Source organism: Saccopteryx bilineata, chromosome 2 (genome assembly GCF_036850765.1).
Source record: "Saccopteryx bilineata isolate mSacBil1 chromosome 2, mSacBil1_pri_phased_curated, whole genome shotgun sequence".
In the NCBI taxonomy this organism is placed as follows: Eukaryota; Metazoa; Chordata; class Mammalia; order Chiroptera; family Emballonuridae; genus Saccopteryx; species Saccopteryx bilineata.
This window is the reverse complement of record NC_089491.1, coordinates 249,324,809-249,343,938: the sequence shown is the minus strand read 5'-3', so window position 1 is coordinate 249,343,938 and position 19,130 is coordinate 249,324,809. Positions and strand designations below refer to the sequence as shown.

General features: G+C 50.9%; 1 protein-coding gene across 3 annotated transcripts in view; it reads right to left on the bottom strand.

Annotated features, from left to right (window-relative positions):
* The window catches only part of PPIL2 (peptidylprolyl isomerase like 2), a 41,053-nt gene that overhangs the window by 6,733 nt on the left and 15,190 nt on the right, over positions 1-19,130 (bottom strand). For 2 of the 3 annotated variants that reach the window (XM_066259956.1, XM_066259957.1), the window contains exons 3-12: positions 17,141-17,186; positions 15,667-15,729; positions 13,319-13,370; positions 8,825-8,876; positions 6,175-6,266; positions 5,266-5,355; positions 3,808-3,883; positions 2,882-3,042; positions 1,017-1,092; positions 53-159 (exon numbers count right to left, since the gene is read on the bottom strand). In XM_066259956.1, the coding sequence (XP_066116053.1) occupies positions 53-159; positions 1,017-1,092; positions 2,882-3,042; positions 3,808-3,883; positions 5,266-5,355; positions 6,175-6,266; positions 8,825-8,876; positions 13,319-13,370; positions 15,667-15,729; positions 17,141-17,186 (815 nt within the window). The remainder of the gene's footprint in view (positions 1-52; positions 160-1,016; positions 1,093-2,881; positions 3,043-3,807; positions 3,884-5,265; positions 5,356-6,174; positions 6,267-8,824; positions 8,877-13,318; positions 13,371-15,666; positions 15,730-17,140; positions 17,187-19,130) is intronic. The other variant, XM_066259958.1, reaches the window with a different exon arrangement.

Genomic DNA, 19,130 nt, shown 5'->3' with positions numbered 1-19,130 from the left:
TGTAAGACCCTGGAAATCACCGTGGGCAGGGGAGGGGATGGCCAACACCCACCATGTCGCAGTGCAGCTCCAGGTTGAGGTCACCCCTGTTGGTGTGCAGCCGCACATAGCCCTTCTTCTTCACAAACCGGTAGCGCAGCACGTCCTCGTCAATGGCAGCTGCACGCAGAGGTTCAAACTCTATGCCTTCCCTCAAGCCAAACAGAGCTACACCCCACACCAGGCGCAAAGGCCTGGACCTCAGCCCCAGCTCTGGGGAGAGCCCAAGGGTGGGAGTGAGTGAGGAGGGGTGGGCTGGGGACCTGACAGGCCAAAAACACAAGAGGAAGACGGCTTGGGGACGATAATGGTGGTGTTTTTTTTTTGTATTTTTCTGAAGCTGGAAACGGGGAGAGACAGTCAGACAGACTCCCGCAGGCGCCCGACCGGGATCCACCCGGCACGCCCACCAGAGGGCGATGCTCTGCCCCTCCGGGGCGTCGCTCTGTCGAGACCAGAGCCACTCTAGCGCATGGGGCAGAGGCCAAGGAGCCATTCCCAGTGCCCGGGCCATCTTTGCTCCAATGGAGCCTCGCTGCGGGAGGGGAAGAGAGAGACAGAGAGGAAGGAGAGGGGGAGGGGTGGAGAAGCAGATGGGCGCTTCTCCTGTGTGCCCTGGCCGGGAATCGAACCCGGGACTTCTGCACGCCAGGCCGATGCTCTACCACTGAGCCAACCGGCCAGGGCTAATGGTGGCTTTGGTGGAGGGCTAAGGTGCCCATGAGCAGCCTGGGAAGAGGCCAAGGTGGGGACCGCAGCAGACAGGACAGAGCAGGGAGGGCCTCCTTCCCCTAGCCTAGCGCTCACTATAGCCACCCCCACCACAGACACAAACACACCTTCCAAGTGTCTGTCTCTCCACGTTCCCTGAGCTGCTAAGAACCCACAAAGCCCAGAAGTTGAGGACAGGGAAGCAGGGAACCTGCCTCAGCCGCTACTGGCAGCACTACTGGGGAGGAAGAAGCGAAGGCAGTTACCTGCTTCATGTGTGGTCTCTGGAACCATGGCTGTGGAGGTGAAGGAGGCACTAACCTTCCCGGTGGAATAGTGGGCCTGCCGAGAAACCACACAGGCACATCAGTAGCACCCTGGGAGGCTGGTGGACTGGGGACATGGAAGCCAGCTGTCCCCAGTGCTGAGGCCCCTGCTTGGCACCTCTCCTCCAGGTAGGTGTCCCTGGCCACCACCCAAAGACACCACCAGGAACCTCCTGGAGAACAGGATGGCCTAGCTCAAACTGATCTTTCCCCAAGGCCCTAAGGAACGAAGGGCTTCTAGTTTCTTTTCAAAAGTTTTCAGTTTCTAGACCTGGCCAGATAGCTTAACTGGTTAGAGCATCATCCCATACACAGAAGTTGCCAGTTTGATCCCTGGTCAAGGCATATAAAGAAACAGATCATTATTTCTCTCTCTCTCTCTCTTCCTCTAAAATAAATAATTATTATTATTTTGCGTTTTTCTGAAGTGAGAAGTGGGGAGGCGGAGAGACAGACTCCCGCATGCGCCTGACCAGGATCCACCCGGTTTGCCTACTAGGGGGCGATGCTCTGTTGCAAACTGTGCCATTCAAGCACCTGGGGCAGAGGCCATGGAGCCATCCTCCATGCCCGGCCAACTTGCTCCAATGGAGCCTTGGCTGCAGGAGGGGAAGAAAGAGAGAGAAAGGAGAGGGGGAAGGGTGGAGAAGCAGATGGGCACTTCTTGTTGCCCTGTCTGGGAATTGAACCCAGGACTTCCACAGGCTGGGCTCTACCACTGAGTCAACCAGCCAGGGCCAATAATTTTTTTTTTAAGTTTTTAGTTTCACCTGACTGGTGGTGGCAAAGTGGATAGAAAGAACATCAACCTAGGACGCTGAGGTCCCACGTTTGAAACCCCGAGGTCACTGGCTTGAGTGCAAGCTCACCAGCTTAAGCAGGGGGTCACTGGCTTGAGCATGGGATCATAGACATGATCCCATAGTCGCTGGCTTGGCTGGAGCCCCCTGGTCAAGGCATGTATAAGAAGCAATCAATGAACAACTAAAGTGATACAACTACGAGTTGATGCTTCTCATCTCTCCCCCTGCCTGTCTCTCTCTCTAAAAAAGTTTTTAGTTTCTACAATAAACACATTATATATTTAATCAGGAAAACATAAGCCCCAATAAATATTGTTTTCATCTTAGGCAGAAGGAAAAAATAAGAGAAATTTCTCTCCATCAGAAGGAAGTTCTCCAAAATGCTAACAGCTACTGTGTTAAAGTGGTGGAATTATGAACAAACCTTTTCTTCCTTTGTAAATTTTGCTGAACACTCCAAGGAGGGAGCCTCAGAGCCCCTCCTCCCCACACCCAGCTTCAGCTCACCGGGCTGAAGGGGCAGCTTTGGGGCCTGAAAGACCAGGGCACAATCTTGCTGCCATCACTGCCACTGGCAACACTTCTTCCCTCCCCTTCGCACCACAGTAGCCCTGAAATGCCCCCACCACCTCTCCCTGGGCTTGCTCTGGGCACCAAATGACCAGCTCTGCAGGGCAGTGTCCCCATGGGACATCCTTTTCCACAGACCTGCACGCCCAAGGCCACTGCATCACATGGCACCTCCCCAGCCAGCCGGCAGCAGTCCACCCCGTGTGTCTGCTCCAGGCTCCCCAGATTGAGCCAGACCAGGATGTAGACCACTCATGTGGTCCTCAGCATACCCAGCTGTCACCCCAACTGCAGCTGTCCTCTGGGCCCCCAAGCACCTTGGCTCTGGGGTCCTAGCTGCTTTCCCTCCAAGTGTGTCTCAGAACCACTCCAGGGCACCATAATGAGGGGGGTGGCCTGAGCTGGCAGCTACATGGCCCTCCACCTACTCACAGCATTCAGCTTGTCCACCTTCTTCTTCTCTGGGGCTTTCATGGTGGCCGCCAGGACCTCGTCCCCTTTGAACTCCTTGTAGAGCTCTTGCAGTGTCTCTCGGGTCTCAGTGTTTGTATTTTTCAAATAATATGATGGGTCCTGTTTCGCCTTTTCTTCATCTACAAAACAGCATGGTGGCTCTGAGCAGCTGAGCCCCCAGGAATGTCCCCAGATGTGCAAGATGGAGACAAGAGGCCACTGGCTGCACCAGCAGAAGTCCTGGACCAAGACATAGGTCAACCCTCCATCAGAGTAACACCTTCGCAGTTGCTGCAAACCCAGGGAGGTGTGTTTAGGGAGTGAGGGAACATCCCAGAAGGGGAGCAGTCTACCCACCAAGGCTTCTGCTGGAGTCAACTTTCGTCTCTGTCCCCAGCCCAGCTGTGGCCCCAACAGCTTTCAGAAAGAGCTCTGCTCACAGGACCCTGGTGATGACCAGCTGGCTAAACGGTGCCCATACTCACCACCCCTCATGGAACCCACCTGCCTGTCTAACCACCCACCCCTGCTATGAGAACAGAGACAATTTCTAAATAGCAAAGACAGGGCCCCATCCTGAGGGCCTAGACAGGAAAGCAGCCTCAAGGGCCTCTGCAACTGAGTCTTGAGTGGGAATGACGAGGTGTCCAGGCCTCTCCTGCATGAGGCTGTGAACACTAAGGCATGAGGGCCTGCTGGCACCCACCACATCAGGCCCCCTATGGGCAGGTCTGTGCCATAGAGTCCTGTCAATCAGCACAGAAGGTGTACGTCAGCTCAGGAAATTCCAGACCTGTCTCAGCTTGATTGAGACTCTGGCCCCAGGAAGGTGGAGGCTTTGCCCAGGGAGCACGGACTTATTTCCCCCATCTCCTGGTACCCAGACCACCCTTGGCTCTCCGTACCTGGGTCTATTATTTTTATGTTATTCTTAACATGAAAGAAGTTGGAGACGTTGAATTTGTCCAAATTGGTGGGGTCCTGCAACAAAAAGCACATATAGTGAAGTGAGCTCAGCAGCACAGCGGGGCTCTAGGCTATAGGCCACACAGTCGCCCCGGGCAGCAAAGGAGAGCTGGGCGGCACGAGGGTTCTGGGCCAGGAAGGGAGAGGTCTGTGGCTGCACAGAGGCCCGGGGGCGCTAGCAGGGGACAGGTGCCAGGGGTGGTGAGAAGGCTCTGCCCCAGGCAGGGCCACGAGCAGGCGTAGGGAGGAGACTGGAACAGTAGCCAGCTGCTCACCAAATCACTAAACTGCATTTGCTTTTCTCTGGCACACAGCAGGCAAGCGTCCCCTGCTGTTAGGCAGCCATAGAACGGACGGTTTTCTCAAGGGAACATGGGCAGATATGGCATGCCCACCTTCAGCCCTCCCACACGCCGTCCCGTACTCCCTTCAGCCTGGCTGCCAGACACAGACCGCACAGTGCTTGGGCCCTGGGCACTCACCCCATTGGAAGGAAAGCATACTAACCTCTCATTAGAATGGGACAAGCCACAGAAGGGACAGTTCCCATCTAAGTCAACCCGGATTTTCTAAGTCCATTTTTTTTGTATTTTGTTTGGGTTTTTTTTGGTTTTTGTTTTTTCTGAAGTTGGAAACGGGGAGGCAGTCAGACAGATTCCTGCATGCGCCCGACCGGGATCCACCCGGCATGCCCACCAGGGGGCAATGCTCTGCCCCTCTGGGGCGCCGCTCTGCTGCAACCAGAGCCATTCCAGCGCCTGAGGCAGAGGCCATGGAGCCCGGGCAAACTTTTGCTCCAACAAAGCCTCGGCTGTGGGAGGGGAAGAGAGAGACAGAGAGGAAGGAGAGGGGGAAGGGTGGAGAAGTAGATGGGCGCTTCTCCTGTGTGCCGTGGCCGGGAATGGAACCCGGGACTCCTGCATGCCAGGCCAACCCTCTACCACTGAGCCAACCGGCCAGGGCCTAAGTCCATATTTTTAAATAAACTCAGCCAGGGTTCTCTGACAGGGGTACCCAGTGCCCAGTGCTGGGGTACAGAGCACACACACACACCCCATTCTCAATAGGGTGGGGAGAAAGCCAGGCCTGCAAAGAAGCCACTCGGATGCTGACATGGCTCTGGGGCCAGAGATGAGCGGCCCTGACACGGCAAGGACAGGCACCAAAGGCAAGACGTGAGCGCCAGACTGAGGACATGGCGTGTGCAAAGGCCCATGTGGCTGAGTGGAAGGAGGCAGGAGGCGGGGCACTGCCAGTAGCAGCTGGGAACTGCAACCAGACAGTGGGAAGGAGGAAGCCTCTGCATCTGGGTGGAGAGGGAGGGCTGGCAGAGGGGAGCCATGCCAAGGTTCTAGGGGTGGTCCCTCCTTAAAACAATAGCAGGAAGGGACACCCACCTGAAGGGTGATAATGTCCTGGCGGGAGAAAGTCTCATCAGTCAGGAGGTCTCGGAAGTTCTTGGCCTTGATATTTAGCTGCTCCACTGCCTGCAGCCAGGAGGAAGCCAGCGGTTACAGTGCTGTCCCTGACCCAGACTGGGAGCTCACCCAGACAGCGCCACCATTCCAGCAGTGAGGAAAGGACAGGACTACTGTGTAGCCACCACGGGCTCACAGCAACAGTCCTGCCTCTGAGGGTGAAGTTTGTTGAGCCCCAGAAAGTTGAATTTAGCCCTCTGAGCAAAGGACACTCTCATCTTACAGATCAGCAAACATGTTTAAGAAGGCCACCCATCTGTACAAGCCCCCCCACATCCATGCACACACAGGCAAGGTGTCACCCCAGGACCCCTAGGGAAGTGCTGGCCACCTGGACCCTGCCGACAGCCAGGGACAGGCATGAAAACAGTTCAGAGAGGACCTCCCGCAACATAGGCCCTGGGCCCTGCACTCTACCCACTGCTGGCACGCCTAGAGAACTGGTGTGGAAACCGGGGTTCCTCTCCCACATACCTGCCCACCAGCCTGCATCTGCTTCCTCCTGGAGACCCTGCCAGGAACTGGGGTGCTCAGGACTCCCCTCAAAGCCCTGGAGCCTGCCTTCAGAGCATAGGTTTCCTTCCAGGGCCAAGAGTCTTCTCTGAAGATGACTGTGGGGAGGACCCACAGGTACAAAGGAACTACCCAGGTTTCAGGTCCAGAGTCACAGCGGTCACAGGAAGGCCCTGCCTGTTCTAGACTGTGCCGATGTCTCAGAATGTTGACCCCAAGGGACAGCTGCACCCAGTGCAATCCCAGAGCCCAGACCAGGGTTCCCAGGAGCACACACCTTAAGAGCCTTATGTGACACAGTTCCCGAGAACCTACCTCGTAGGCATAGACATTGCCAGTGGTCCTGATGGCTACAATATGGGTGTTGTTGGTGAACACGGTAAACAGCACTGGGCAGTGGTACTTCCCTAGGGAGAAGGTATGCACAGAGAGACCAGTCAGAGACACAGAGAGACCAGTCAGAGACAGGTCTGAGGTCAGAGAAAGGGAGGAGACAGAACCCTACATCAGAGTGCCCAGAGTGGGGCCCAAAGGGACCCCAGCTGCTCAGTCCCCCTCCTCCAAAACCACTAGGAAACTCCTGCTCATCCTGCAAGTCCCAGCCCCTCATGGCCCTACTCAGAGGTGTCTGCTCCATCAGCCCCAGCCCCAACTAACAACAATGCCCCGGCCTCCTCTTCCACTTCAGACCTTGCCACATCCCTCACCCTGTCACCTGGGATACTGCAATAACTCCTGCTGCTCCCTGCTCCTACTCCCCCAACTCCTACAGGTAGAGCCTGTTCAAATAAATCCCAACAAATAAACTGCAAAAGTGGGGAAGGCAGGACACTCAAGAGATTAAGAGACTTGGAGATACTGACCACATGTATTTGTGGTCTTTTTAAAAATCCTAATTTGAAAACTATAAAAAAATAATATGATAGCATTCTGGAAATTTCACCACTGGCTAGATAGTTGATGATATTACGGAATTTTCCTGTTAATTTTTTAGGTATTTGTGATTGTTTTTTAAGTCCTTATCTTTTAATGATACACACTGAAATATTTAAATACAAAATGATACACTGTCTGGAATTTGCTTGAAAATCACTGAAGCAGGTGGAGTGGGAGCACAGATAACATCACACAGGCTGTGAATTGATAAGATGGATATGGCTGGTGATGGATATGGGCCAGGAGTCATTGTAGTAATTCTCTCTACTCTCATGTGTCTAAAAATTTCAATTAAAAGTAAAAGCATGCCTGACCAGGCGGTGGTGCAGTGGATAGAGCGTCGGACTGGGATGCCGAGGACCCAGGTTCGAGACCCCGAGGTTGGCAGCTTGAATGCGGTCTCATCTGGTCTGAGCAAAAGCTCACCAGCTAGGACCCAAGGTCGCTGGCTCCAGCAAGGAGTTACTCGGTCTGCTGAAGGCCCATGGTCAAAGCACATATGAGAAAGCAATCAATGAACAACTAAGGTGTCACAACAAAAAACTGATGATTGATGCTTCTCATCTCTCTCCGTTCCTGTCTGTCTGTCCCTATCTATCCCTCTCTCTGACTCTCTCTCTGTCCCTGTTTAAAAAAAAAAAAATCAATTGCTAGGTCAAAGTTGTTAACAGGCAAAAATTAGGACAGAGGCCCTGGCCGGTTGGCTCAGCGGTAGAGCGTTGGCCTGGTGTGTGGGGGACCCAGGTTCAATTCCCGGCCAGGGCACATAGGAGAAGCGCCTATTTGCTTCTCCACCCCCCCCCCCTCCTTCCTCTCTGTCTCTCTCTTCCCCTTCTGCAGCCAAGGCTCCATTGGAGCAAGGATGACCCGGGAGCTGGGGATGGCTCCTTGGCCTCTGCCCCAGGCGCTAGAGTGTCTCTGGTCGCGGCAGAGCGATGCCCCGGAGGGGCAGAGCATCGCCCCCTGGTGGGCAGAGCGTTGCCCCTGGTGGGCGTGCCAGGTGGATCCTGGTCGGGCGCATGCGAGAGTCTGTCTGACTGCCTCCCTGTTTCTAGCTTCAGAAAAATGAAAAAAAAAAAAAAAGATCTCCTGTATTATAATGTAAGCTCCTTCCATTCCAGGAGAGATCTGCCTGTTCTGCTCTCTGCACATGGCAGGCACTCAGTAATATCTGAATGAACACACTGTGTGCTTCCCCAAATCCACAGATCTCTGAGCAGGGAAACCCACAGCAGTCAGCCACCAGGGCAGAGCTCTCTGACCGCTCAGGACTGTCCCTGAAGCACTGTGCTTCTGTTTCACCGAGGCCTGTTCATTCATCACTATAAACCAGCATATACTATGGGCCAGGCTCTGGGGTCAGAGATGAGTGTCAGGCCTCAAGGTGCTTCCGCATCTTCCTCAGTATGCACACACCCAGTGAGCATAGACACCAGCCTTGACCATGGCATCTGCACAGGCCGAGAATCATGCCAGGCCCACAAAGAACCAAGAGCAAGGTCAGTGCGCTTGGGGGTTGCCTGAGCTAGGGCATCTGGCCAATGAGAGGATGAGAGGGACATACAGGTATATATAGCAGAAGGACCCCCACTGGGAAGTCTTCCTCCCAACTGCTGACCCATGGTGAGGAGAAGCCCAGCCCAAGAGCCACCAGGCAAATCTATCAGACCCGTAAATGCACTACCTGACTGCCGGCCCCAGGCCTCTCAGCCTGCACAGCTTCTGCCTCCAGGCACAAGCAGACCAGAGCCACAGGGCTCACTTGTGCCCACAAAGGCTACCAGAGGCTCACATGGCCCAAATGCCTTTGTGGGAAGAAATACCCAAACCCAAGGTTTCACCCCTCCACCCTCAGCTTTAAAAAGTACCTGGTCCTTTAAGAAAAAATTATGTTACAGCTCTGAGCAATTAAAAGCAAGTATCCATCCTGATCAGAAAGGAACAACTAGTTCTGCAGAGAATATGGTAAGAGACTGCAGCCAGGTTCTGCGGGCCAGTCTTTGAATTGGCTGCAAAAGAGATCCCTTACCTTCATTGTTCTTTGCAAAGTTCAGCTTGATCAGGGCCCGTCCATCCAGTTTCTGGAAGAAGTAAAATTCATAATTAGTGGCTAATATGAAGGTGTGCTGCCCTCTAGCCGAATAACAGTGGGTTAGAGCATCATGCAGATACACAAAGGTTACCGGTTTGATGCCTGGTCAGGGCACAAACAGGAACAGATCAATGTTTCTGTCTACCTCCCTTTCTCTAAAATCAATAAACAAAACCAAAAAATAAGCACTGAGGCTGAGTGACACAGACTGACTGGAAAAGCATTCACAGGAGGAAAGAGCACAGGTACCGATCTGAGGAATCTGAGGAAACCTAGATAAGTGGACTATAAACAGAATCCCAGCCTGAGCTAGCAAATCAACCCCAAGCACAGGGGTTGACATACAGGCTAGAGGCTAAAAATCTTAGACCAAGGCAGAGGGGGAGGTTTGTTTATATTCATTAATTTTAGAGAGGTGAGAGAGAGAGAGAGAGAGAGAAGGAGGGGAGGAGCAGGAAGCATCAACTCCCATATGTGCCTTGACCAGGTGAGCCCAGGGTTTTGAACCAGCAACCTCAGCATTTCTAGGTCGACGCTTTATCCACTGCGCCACCACAGGTCAGGCAGTTTGTTTAGACTCTGTGATGTTTAGACAGTTTCATGGCAAGCACTGATTATCTCTGAAATAAAAAAACAATGTACTGCCTGACCAGGCAGTGGCACAGTGGATAGAGCATCGGCCTGGGATGCTGAAGACCCAGGTTTGGAATCCCAAGGTCGTCGGCTTGAGCACTGGGTTGCTGGCTTGAGGGTGGAATCATAGATATGACACCATGGTCGCTGGCTTGAGCCCAAATGTTGCTGGCTCAAAGCCCAAGGTTGCTTGGCTCTGCTGGAGCCTCGGTCAAGGCACATATGAGAAAGCAATCAATGAACAACAAAGGTGCTGCAATAAAGAACTGATGCTTCTCATCTCTCTTCCTTCCTGTCTGTCCCTCACTTTCTGTCTCTATCACTAAAACAAACAAACAAAAAACCAACGTATTTCTGGCCCTGGCTGGTTGGCTCAGTGGGTAGAGTGTTGGCCCAGCATTTGGATGTACTGTGTTCAATCCCCCATCAGGGCACACATGAGAAGAGACCATCGGCTTTTCTTCCCCTCCCTCTCTCCCTTCTCTCTCTTTTCCTTTCCAGTAGCCAGTGGCTCCACTGGTTGGAGCATCAACTCTGGACACTAAGGACAGCTTGGTTGATCCAGTGCATCAGCCTCAGGTGCTAAAAATAGCTCAGTTAATTCAAGCATTGGTACTAGATGGGGGTTGCCAGGAGGATCCTGGTTAGGGCACATGTGGAAGTCAATCTTCCCTCCTCTACTTTAAGAAAATATATTTTTCAAGGAAGACATGATGGCAACAGAGTAGGCGGACATACCAACATCCACCTCCCAGAACCAAAGTGGATTACAAACTAATTTAAGAACTATCATCTGGAAAAACCAACTTTGGACTAAACTAAGAGGACTCTTCAACCAAGGAACACTGAAGAAGCCACACCGAGACTGCTTAGTGTATCCCAAGGTTCTCTTTACCATGCCACAGTCGCAGAGCTCCAGGGAAAAGCAACCTGGTCTCATCTCTCCAGGCAGAGGAGAACAGAAGCTCCATCTCCACACATGCTGCAGATGGCTTTTCCAGTCTACCTGAATCATTACCAGCTAGAAGCAGCGGTCATTGGGACTTGGACATGAGCTGCAAAGTATAGAATTGTGACAACAATTCCAGTGCCATGCGGACTTTTCCTGGATGTGGACTTTTCCTGGACTCCTGCTCCTTGTGACAGCTCCTAATGGACTGAACTGGGGTTGGGTTGCATTTGCAGGGATTTGGCATGGTGTTGGGGCCAACTTGGACTTGGTGAACAAGTTAAAGACACTACTCTTTTATGGATTCTTGCTGTATTGGCCAAGAGTTTGCTTACAGGCTTTAATCACTGTAAAAAAAAAAAAATAGAAGACTGGATAAAGAAGATGTGGCACATATACACTGTGGTATACTATTCGGCTAGAAGAAATGATGACATTGGATCACTTACAACAAAATAGTGGGATCTTGCCCTGGCCAGTTGGCTCAGCGGTAGAGCGTCGGCCTAGCGTGCGGAGGACCCGGGTTCGATTCCCGGCCAGGGCACACAGGAGAAGCGCCCATTTGCTTCTCCACCCCTCTGCCACGCTTTCCTCTCTGTCTCTCTCTTCCCCTCCCGCAGCCAAGGCTCCATTGGAGCAAAGATGGCCCGGGCGCTGGGGATGGCTCTGTGGCCTCTGCCTCAGGCGCTAGAGTGGCTCTGGTCGCAACATGGCGACGCCCAGGATGGGCAGAGCATCGCCCCCTGGTGGGCAGAGCGTCGCCCCTGGTGGGCGTGCCGGGTGGATCCCGGTCGGGCGCATGCGGGAGTCTGTCTGACTGTCTCTCCCTGTTTCCAGCTTCAGAAAAATGAAAGAAAAGAAAAGAAAAAAAAAAACAGTGGGATCTTGATAACATTATACAGAGTGAAATAATCAGAAAAAAAACAAGAACTGCATGATTCCATACATTGGTGGGACATAAAAACAAGACTAAGAGACATGGACAAGAGTGTGGTGGTTGGGGGGGGCACAAAGAAAACTAGATAAAAGGTGACAGAGGACAATCTGACTTTGGGTGATGGGTATACAACATAATTGAATGACAAGATAACCTGGACATGTTTTCTTTGAATATATGTACCCTGATTTATTGATGTCACCCCATTAAAATTAATAAAAATTTATTTATAAAAAAAAAATAGCCTGACCAGGCGGTAGCACAGTGGATAGAGCATCAGACTGGGATGCGGAAGACCCAGGTTCGAGACCCCGAGGTTGCCAGCTTGAGTGTAGGCTCATCTGGTTTGAGCAAAAATTCACCAGCTTGGACCCAAGGTTGATAGCTCAAGCAAGTGGTTACTCGGTCTGCTGAAGGCCCATGGTCAAGGAACATATGAGAAAGCAATCAATGAACAACTAAGGTGTCGCAATGCGCAACGAAAAACGATTGATGCTTCTCATCTCTCTCTGTTCCTGTATGTCTGTCCCTGACTATCCCTCACTCTGACTCTGTCTCTTTAAAAAATAAAAATAAAAAATATATATATATATATTTCTTCAGCTGGGTGAAGTTTACCTTATTCTTCGGTTGTATAACTATTTAAGAAAGATAAAATACTAAAAAGTGGAAGAAAAAAATATATACCCAAACGCTAAGAGCAGTTGTGATGGGTGGCTCTGTTTTAACATTTCTGGGTGTTTGCAGTTTGCCTCTTCTACAGGAAATTTCGTAATAGAACAAACTCCAGACAGCGAGAGAAAAGCAGCAGCCCTGGTGGGAGGCCTTGGCTGGAGGAAGTAGAGGGGACTGTGGAGAGACCCTGGGACCGGAAGGTAACACTGCCCCCTGGGAGCACCTGACTCAGGGCCCCGGTCCCTGTACCGACTGCCACCCAATCGGATGAAGCTGGCCCTGCCTCAGCAGGGCCCAAAGGATAAACTTGGTGGGTATCCCAGGGCTGGGTCCCTGAGTCAAGCTGCAGCCCTGAGTCTTCCCTCTCCTGCAGTGGCCCCTCCCCTCCACCAGTCCCATACCTGGCTTTTTTCCTTGTTCTTTCACTAAACTACCCCCACACGGCTGGGTAGTGGAGCATTAGACTCCAGGACAGAGGATGGGGTCCTTGCTCCAAGGCTGCTCCCACCAGAGAGCCTGTCTCCTTCAGGTCAGACACCCTGGGTCCACGACAACACAGAGACACCCCCCCACACACACACAAACACAATATGCTCCTCCTCGGGCCCTGAGAAGTAACATGGGACCAAGCCAACCATGTGTTAGCTGCCATTCGTCACTTTGGACCTGGCAGGTGGCCAAGCCAAGAGCAACCTATATGGCTTGGAGCCACATCGAGCATCTGTGGAGCAAACCCAAGTAACAAAAAGTGGTCCACATGCAACCAAATGACAATGTTCACTGGGGAAAGAGACAGAGGACATGAGGACAGGTGTGGACAAGAAAATACGAGGGAGCTTGAGGACAGAGCGGGGCCTGGAAATCACCATTGACAGAGCAAGCGCAGACCTCCCCAGCAGAGGCGTCCCAGACTCGACACTGGCTGCTCCTCAGAGGCAGACAGGGCCTTGACGCCAGGGAAGGCTACGTACCCTGCAAACAAGCCAATCACACGGGCATGGGCAGCAATAGGAATGCTGTCAGAAGCCCCAGTGGCTCCCAGCAACAGATCTCACAGAAAAACACTGATGGCCACACTTTCAGTGACAAAAGAAGAGAAAGAACACAACAGACATCTGAAAGAAAGGGCTCTCTGTAGGAATGAGCACCCCACCCCGACCATCTGAAATAGAACCAAAGGATGGGTGAGAGGACAGCGTTCACTGGCGTCACTTAGCTCCTGCACCTCCTCCCCTACCTCGCCATTGCTGGGGTTGGTCCCATACTTCTTAAGCCAAGGGAGGATGTTCCTGAAAGGAAGAGAACAGAGAGCATCAGTGTGACAGGCAGGCGCAGCACAGTCCAGAAGGCTGCTTCCATGGCACCTGTGAAGGGGCTTTGCTCCGTTCTACCTCTGCTAGCAGGACAGGAGCGCCTTGCCTCAAAGGAAGCGGCGGATGTTTCTGGAAATGTGGTTTCAAAGCACGTTCGGGATTTTTATTGCAGTTATGTATAAACAACACAAACTAGCAAAAATAGATGCACACAAATGTTGACAGATCCATAAAATGAAATACCGGACCACCTCAAAACTCAAACTTGCAGAGAATTCTGAATGATATGGGTGAAAAAGCTCTCATCATGACTAAGAATGGATCTACAATGGATAGAGCATTGGCCCCATGAGTGAGTCCCGGGTTCGATCCTCAGTCAGGGCACACGTGAGAAGTGACCATCTGCTTCTCTTCCCCTCCCACTCCCCCTTCTCACTTCCTCTCTCGCAGCCAGTGGATCCACTGGTTCCAGCATCAGCCCCAGGCGCTGAGGATAGCTCAGCTGGTCTGAGTGTCAGCCCCAGACAGGGGTTGCCATGTGGATCCCTGTCAGGGCACATGCAGGAGTCTACCTCCACTCCTCTCACTTAAAAAAATAAAAAGAAAAAAATGAATCTAGAACTATCTTCGTGGTATTATCACAACCATGTTACCACAAGTAAAGTCACAGAAAAAGATGAATATAAATATTGACAGTGATTATCCAAGATAGTGACGATGGTAATTTTTTCCTTTGAAATATTTCCCAGTTTTTCTAAAATAGGTCTGAAACATGAATAAATTATATAAGCTGGTTTATGCTGGAACATAAAACTGACCATAATGCTTCAAAGTACAGCACTGGAAGGCCTTGGCCGATTGGCTCAACAGTAGAGCGTCAGCCTGGAGTGTGGAAGTCCTGGGTTCAATTCCCAGTCAGGGCACACAGGAGAAGTGCCCATCTGCTTCTCCGCCCTTCCCCCTCTCCTTTCTCTCTATTTCTCTCTTCCCCTCCCGCAGCCAAGGCTCCATTGGAGCAAAGTTGGCCCAGGCACTGAGGATGGCTCCATGGCCTCCGCCTCAGGCGCTAGAATGGCTCTGGTTGCAACAGAGTGAGGCCCCAGAGGGGCGGAGCATCGCCCCCTGGTGGGCATGCCGGGTGGATCCTGGTTGGGCGCATGTGGGAGTCTGTCATCTGTCTGACTGCCTTCCCGTTTCCAGTTTCGGAAAAATGCAAAAAAAAAAAAAAAAAATTCCATTATAAAGATTTACAACTTTTGTACTCATCTGTACTCGATATGAACTGTTTGACATTTGGTGGCAATGTGAAATCCACATTCTTTTAGGTGGAGTTTGCCAGTGCATACCCAAGGTCAAACAATTCATTATTTTTGTGGTCAAGTGTGCTGAATCAAGTGGCACTGTAGCATAGTAAACAATAGCTGCAGTTCATAACTGAAAACGTGTCTAGGCTGTTTGTAAAATGAAATAATTGTTTTATTTGCGAAATAACCCCTTCAAGCACATTCTATTAATTAAATAGTTTCGATTGATTGTGATACAGTTTGGATATTTATATGGTATGTAATTATATTTTTATTAAAATAATATTGTATATTAAAATTTTTTTTCCTTTTTGTATTTTTCTGAAGCTGGAAACGGGGAGGCAGACAGACTCCCGCATGCGCCCAACCGGGATCCACCCGGCATGCCCACCAGGGGGTGATGCTCCACCCATCCGGGCTTCGCTCTGCCGCAACCAGAGCCATTCTAGCGCCTGAGGCAGAGGCCACAGAGCCATCCTCAGTGCCAACTTTGCTCCAATGGAGCCTTGACTGTGGGAGGGGAAGAGAGAGACAGAGAGAAGGGAGAGGGGGAGGGGTGGAGAAGCAGATGGGTGCTTCTCCTGTGTGCCCTGGCCGGGAATCAAACCCGGGACTCCTGCACACCAGGCTGATGCTCTACCACTGAGCCAACCAGCCAGGGCCTGTATATTAAAATTTTTTAACTCACATTTATTCATAAACAAATTACATAATAAAATTTTATTTACTTAAAACGATTCATTTTGAAAAAAAACACAAAACGATTCATTTTGTATTTAACATTTTTAAATTTTAATATTTTATCCAGCCCGTGAAAAAAGTTTTCTTTCTAATCTGGCCCGAGGGCAAAAACTGTTGACTACACCTGACCTAAAACCATAAATCAGCCAGCTGGCCCCACATCCCCTTCCTAAATGTATTACCAATCTTACCCTGTTCGTTAACTCAAAAGTCAAGGGAGAACTCACAGCAAATCAAAGACGACGCCTTCAGGTGTGCAGACTGGGTAGCTGAAGGGCTGCAGAGAGAGACTAAGAAAGGATATGGTCACCTTTGGTCATGCAATGGACTGGCCAGGCCACTCCCTCGTGGCTCCTATGACTTCTCCTTTTGCCGTCCTTCCCTCAATCATTCCTTCAACAATTCTGGTGCTTCTCTGCACAGCCTGGGATAGGTGCCAGCACAAAAGTGACGCCCTGATCCCTGCCCCTCAGAAGCTGCCAGCACAAACCAGTAAGTATAAGGCAAGGGTTCCAGAGGTGGTAAGGGGGTTTAGGGACAACTGCAGCCTGGTCTCCTCCACACCCTATGTATACATGTGATCATGTTGAAGCCCAAAAGAGGTCCTGGAGGTGGCCAGGGTGAGGCAGGACCAAAATTCACTCTCTAAAACCTCACATATCACAGATAGGCAGGCCCCACATTTTTCTTCTGAGAACTGCCCTTTCCCATCCCAAGAGACCTTGCTTGGGCTCTCAAGGTACGGAATGCCCTGCCTGTGTTTGACCACAGAGTATGCACATAAATCTCCCCACATTTGCTAGGAGGAAACATGTGACAGAGGCAAGACCTGAGGCCCCAGTAGCCCAAGGTAAGTTCTAATACATGTATGTGAGGATAGAGAGGCCTGCAGAGGCCCAGACTGCCACAGGCCATTTGCCACCTCATGAAGGGTCTCTTTAAGAAATGCAGGCCCTGACCTGACCAGTGGTGGCACAGTGAATAGAGCATCAATCTGGGATACTGAGGTCCCAGGTTTGAAATCCCGAGGTCGCTGGCTTGAGCGCAGGCTCACCAACTTGAGCATGGGATCATCAACATGATCCCCCGGTGACAGGCTTGAACCCAAATGTTGCTAGCTTGAAGCCCAAGGTTGCTGGCTTGAGCAAAGGGTTACTGGCTCAGCTGCAGCCCCCTGCCCTGGGTCAAGGCACATATGAGAAAGCAATCAATGAACAATTAAGGTGTCGCAACGAAAAACTGATGATTGATGCTTCTCATCTCTCTCCATTCCTGTCTGTCCCTCTGTCTCTCTCTCACACACAAAAAAAGACAATGCACTTGTAAACACAGACACAGAATAAACAGAAATAATCATTAGTTCTTATCATTGTTGAGTCACCTTCTCCCAGCATAGGGCAGATCTGGTAGGGAAACAGAATCTACATCTGTATCTCCACAGATCAGATTCACTGTCAAATAATAGTATCAGAGAGGGGAAAGATTAAACTCTCAAAACAGCCTGACCTGTGTTGGTGCAGTGGATAAAGCATCAACCTGGAACGCTGAGGCTGCCAGTTCAAAACCCCACATATGAGAAGGCACATAAGAGACACCAACTACTATGAGTTGATGCTTCCCACTCCTCCTTCCCATTTCTCTCTCCCTGTCTTCTATCTCTAAAATCAAGAAATAAAATCTTTAAACTATCAAAACACTTACCTGCAGTGGTCAAACGGCAAACGACGAAAATTTGTTTGTGGGATATCTGTTCAAAATAAAAATGAGACAAAAAATTTATTCTGTAGGCCCTGGCCAGTTGGCTCAATGGTAGAGCATCAGCCTGGCATGCAGAAGTCCCGGGTTCGATTCCCAGCCAGGGCACACAGGAGAGGTGCCCATCTGCTTCTCCACCCCTCCCCCTCTCCTTTCTCTCCGTCTCTCGCTTCCCCTCCCGCAGCCCAGGCTCCACTGGAGCAAAAGATGGCCCGGGCACTGGGGATGGCTCCTTGGCCTCTGCCCCAGGCGCTGGAGTGGCTCTGGTAGTGACAGAGCGACGCCCCAGATGGGCAGAGCATCGCCCCCTGGTGGGCGTGCTGGGTGGATCCCGGTCGGGCGCATGCGGGAGTCTGTCTGACTGCCTCCCCGTTTCCAGCTTCAGAAAAAATACAAAAAAAAAACAATTTATTCTGTAAAAAATGTCATGTACCATATATACCCATGTATAAGACATACATTTTTTCGAAAAATTTGGGGTCTAAAACCTGGTTGTGTCTTATACAGTGGTTGCATATTTTTTACTTGCATTTCCTGCTTTTTTGTGCTTGTTTTTGTGCTCATTGTTGTAAACAGTGATTCGTCATCAGACCCAGATGAGGACAAGCTAATGGATGGGAGTTTTGACAGTGATGAGGAGTTGTATAAATTCTATGATGAATAAAACTTGAGTTCAATAACTTTATGTAATACATTTATTTTTCAAATTCCGTGTCCCAAAATAAGGTGTGTCTTATAAATGGGGAAATACGGTATATACTACTATCAACAATTCAATTACATTTAAAAAAAATTCACATAAAAAAAAAATAAAAAGTTTATGTTAATTACCTAGTACAGCAACTGCTTTGGACTAAAAACTTTCAATAAACAGAACCAAAACAAATGAGGTACATCAGGAAAGAATTTAAGAGAAAAAAGCACATACAGGCAGATACTGTGAGTTCAGTTCCAGAACACCACCTTAAAGCAAATATTGTAATAGAGTAATTCAAACACATTTTTGGGGTCCTGGCCAGGTTGTTCAGTTAGAGCATCATTCCAATATGCCATGGTTGCAAATTAAATCCCCAATCAGAGAACATAAAAGAATCAACCAAGGAAGGCCCTGGCCAGTTGGCTCCGTAGAGTGTTGGCCTGGAGTATGGATGTCCCGGGTTAATTCCCAGTCAGGGCACACAGGAGAAGCAATCATCTGCTTCCCTACGCCTCCCCTTCCTGCTTCTCTCTATCTATTTTTGTGCTTGTTTTTGTGTTCATTGTTTTTTTTTGTTTGTTTTTTGTGTGTGTGTGTGTTTTTTTTTGTATTTTTCTGAAGCTGGAAACGAGGAGAGACAGTCAGACAGACTCCCGCATGTGCCCGACCAGGATCAACCCGGCACGCCCACCAGGGGTGACGCTCTGCCCACCAGGGGGCGTCACTCTGCCGGGACCAGAGCCACTCTAGCGCCTGGGGCAGAGGCCAAGGAGCCATCCCCAGCGCCCAGGCCATCTTTGCTCCAATGGAGCCTTGGCTGTGGGAGGGGAAGAGAGAGACAGAGAGGAAGGGGGTGGGGGGTGGAGAAGCAAATGGGCGCTTCTCCTATGTGCCCTGGCTGGTAATCGAACCCGGGTCCCCTGCATGCCAGACCGACGCTTTTTTTTTTTTTTTTTTTTTGTATTTTTCTGAAGCTGGAAACGGGAGAGACAGTCAGACAGCCTCCTGTATACGCCCCACCGGGATCCACCCGGCAAGTCCACCAGGGGTGATGCTCTGCCCCTCCGTGGTGTTGCTCTGCCATGACCACAGCCACTCTAGCACCTGGGCCAGAGGCCAAGGAGCCATCCCCAGCGCCCGGGCCATCTTTGCTCCAATGGAGCCTCGGCTGGGCTGCGGGAAGGGAAGAGAGAGACAGAGAGGAAGGAGGGGGCGGGGGTGGAGAAGCAAATGGGCGCT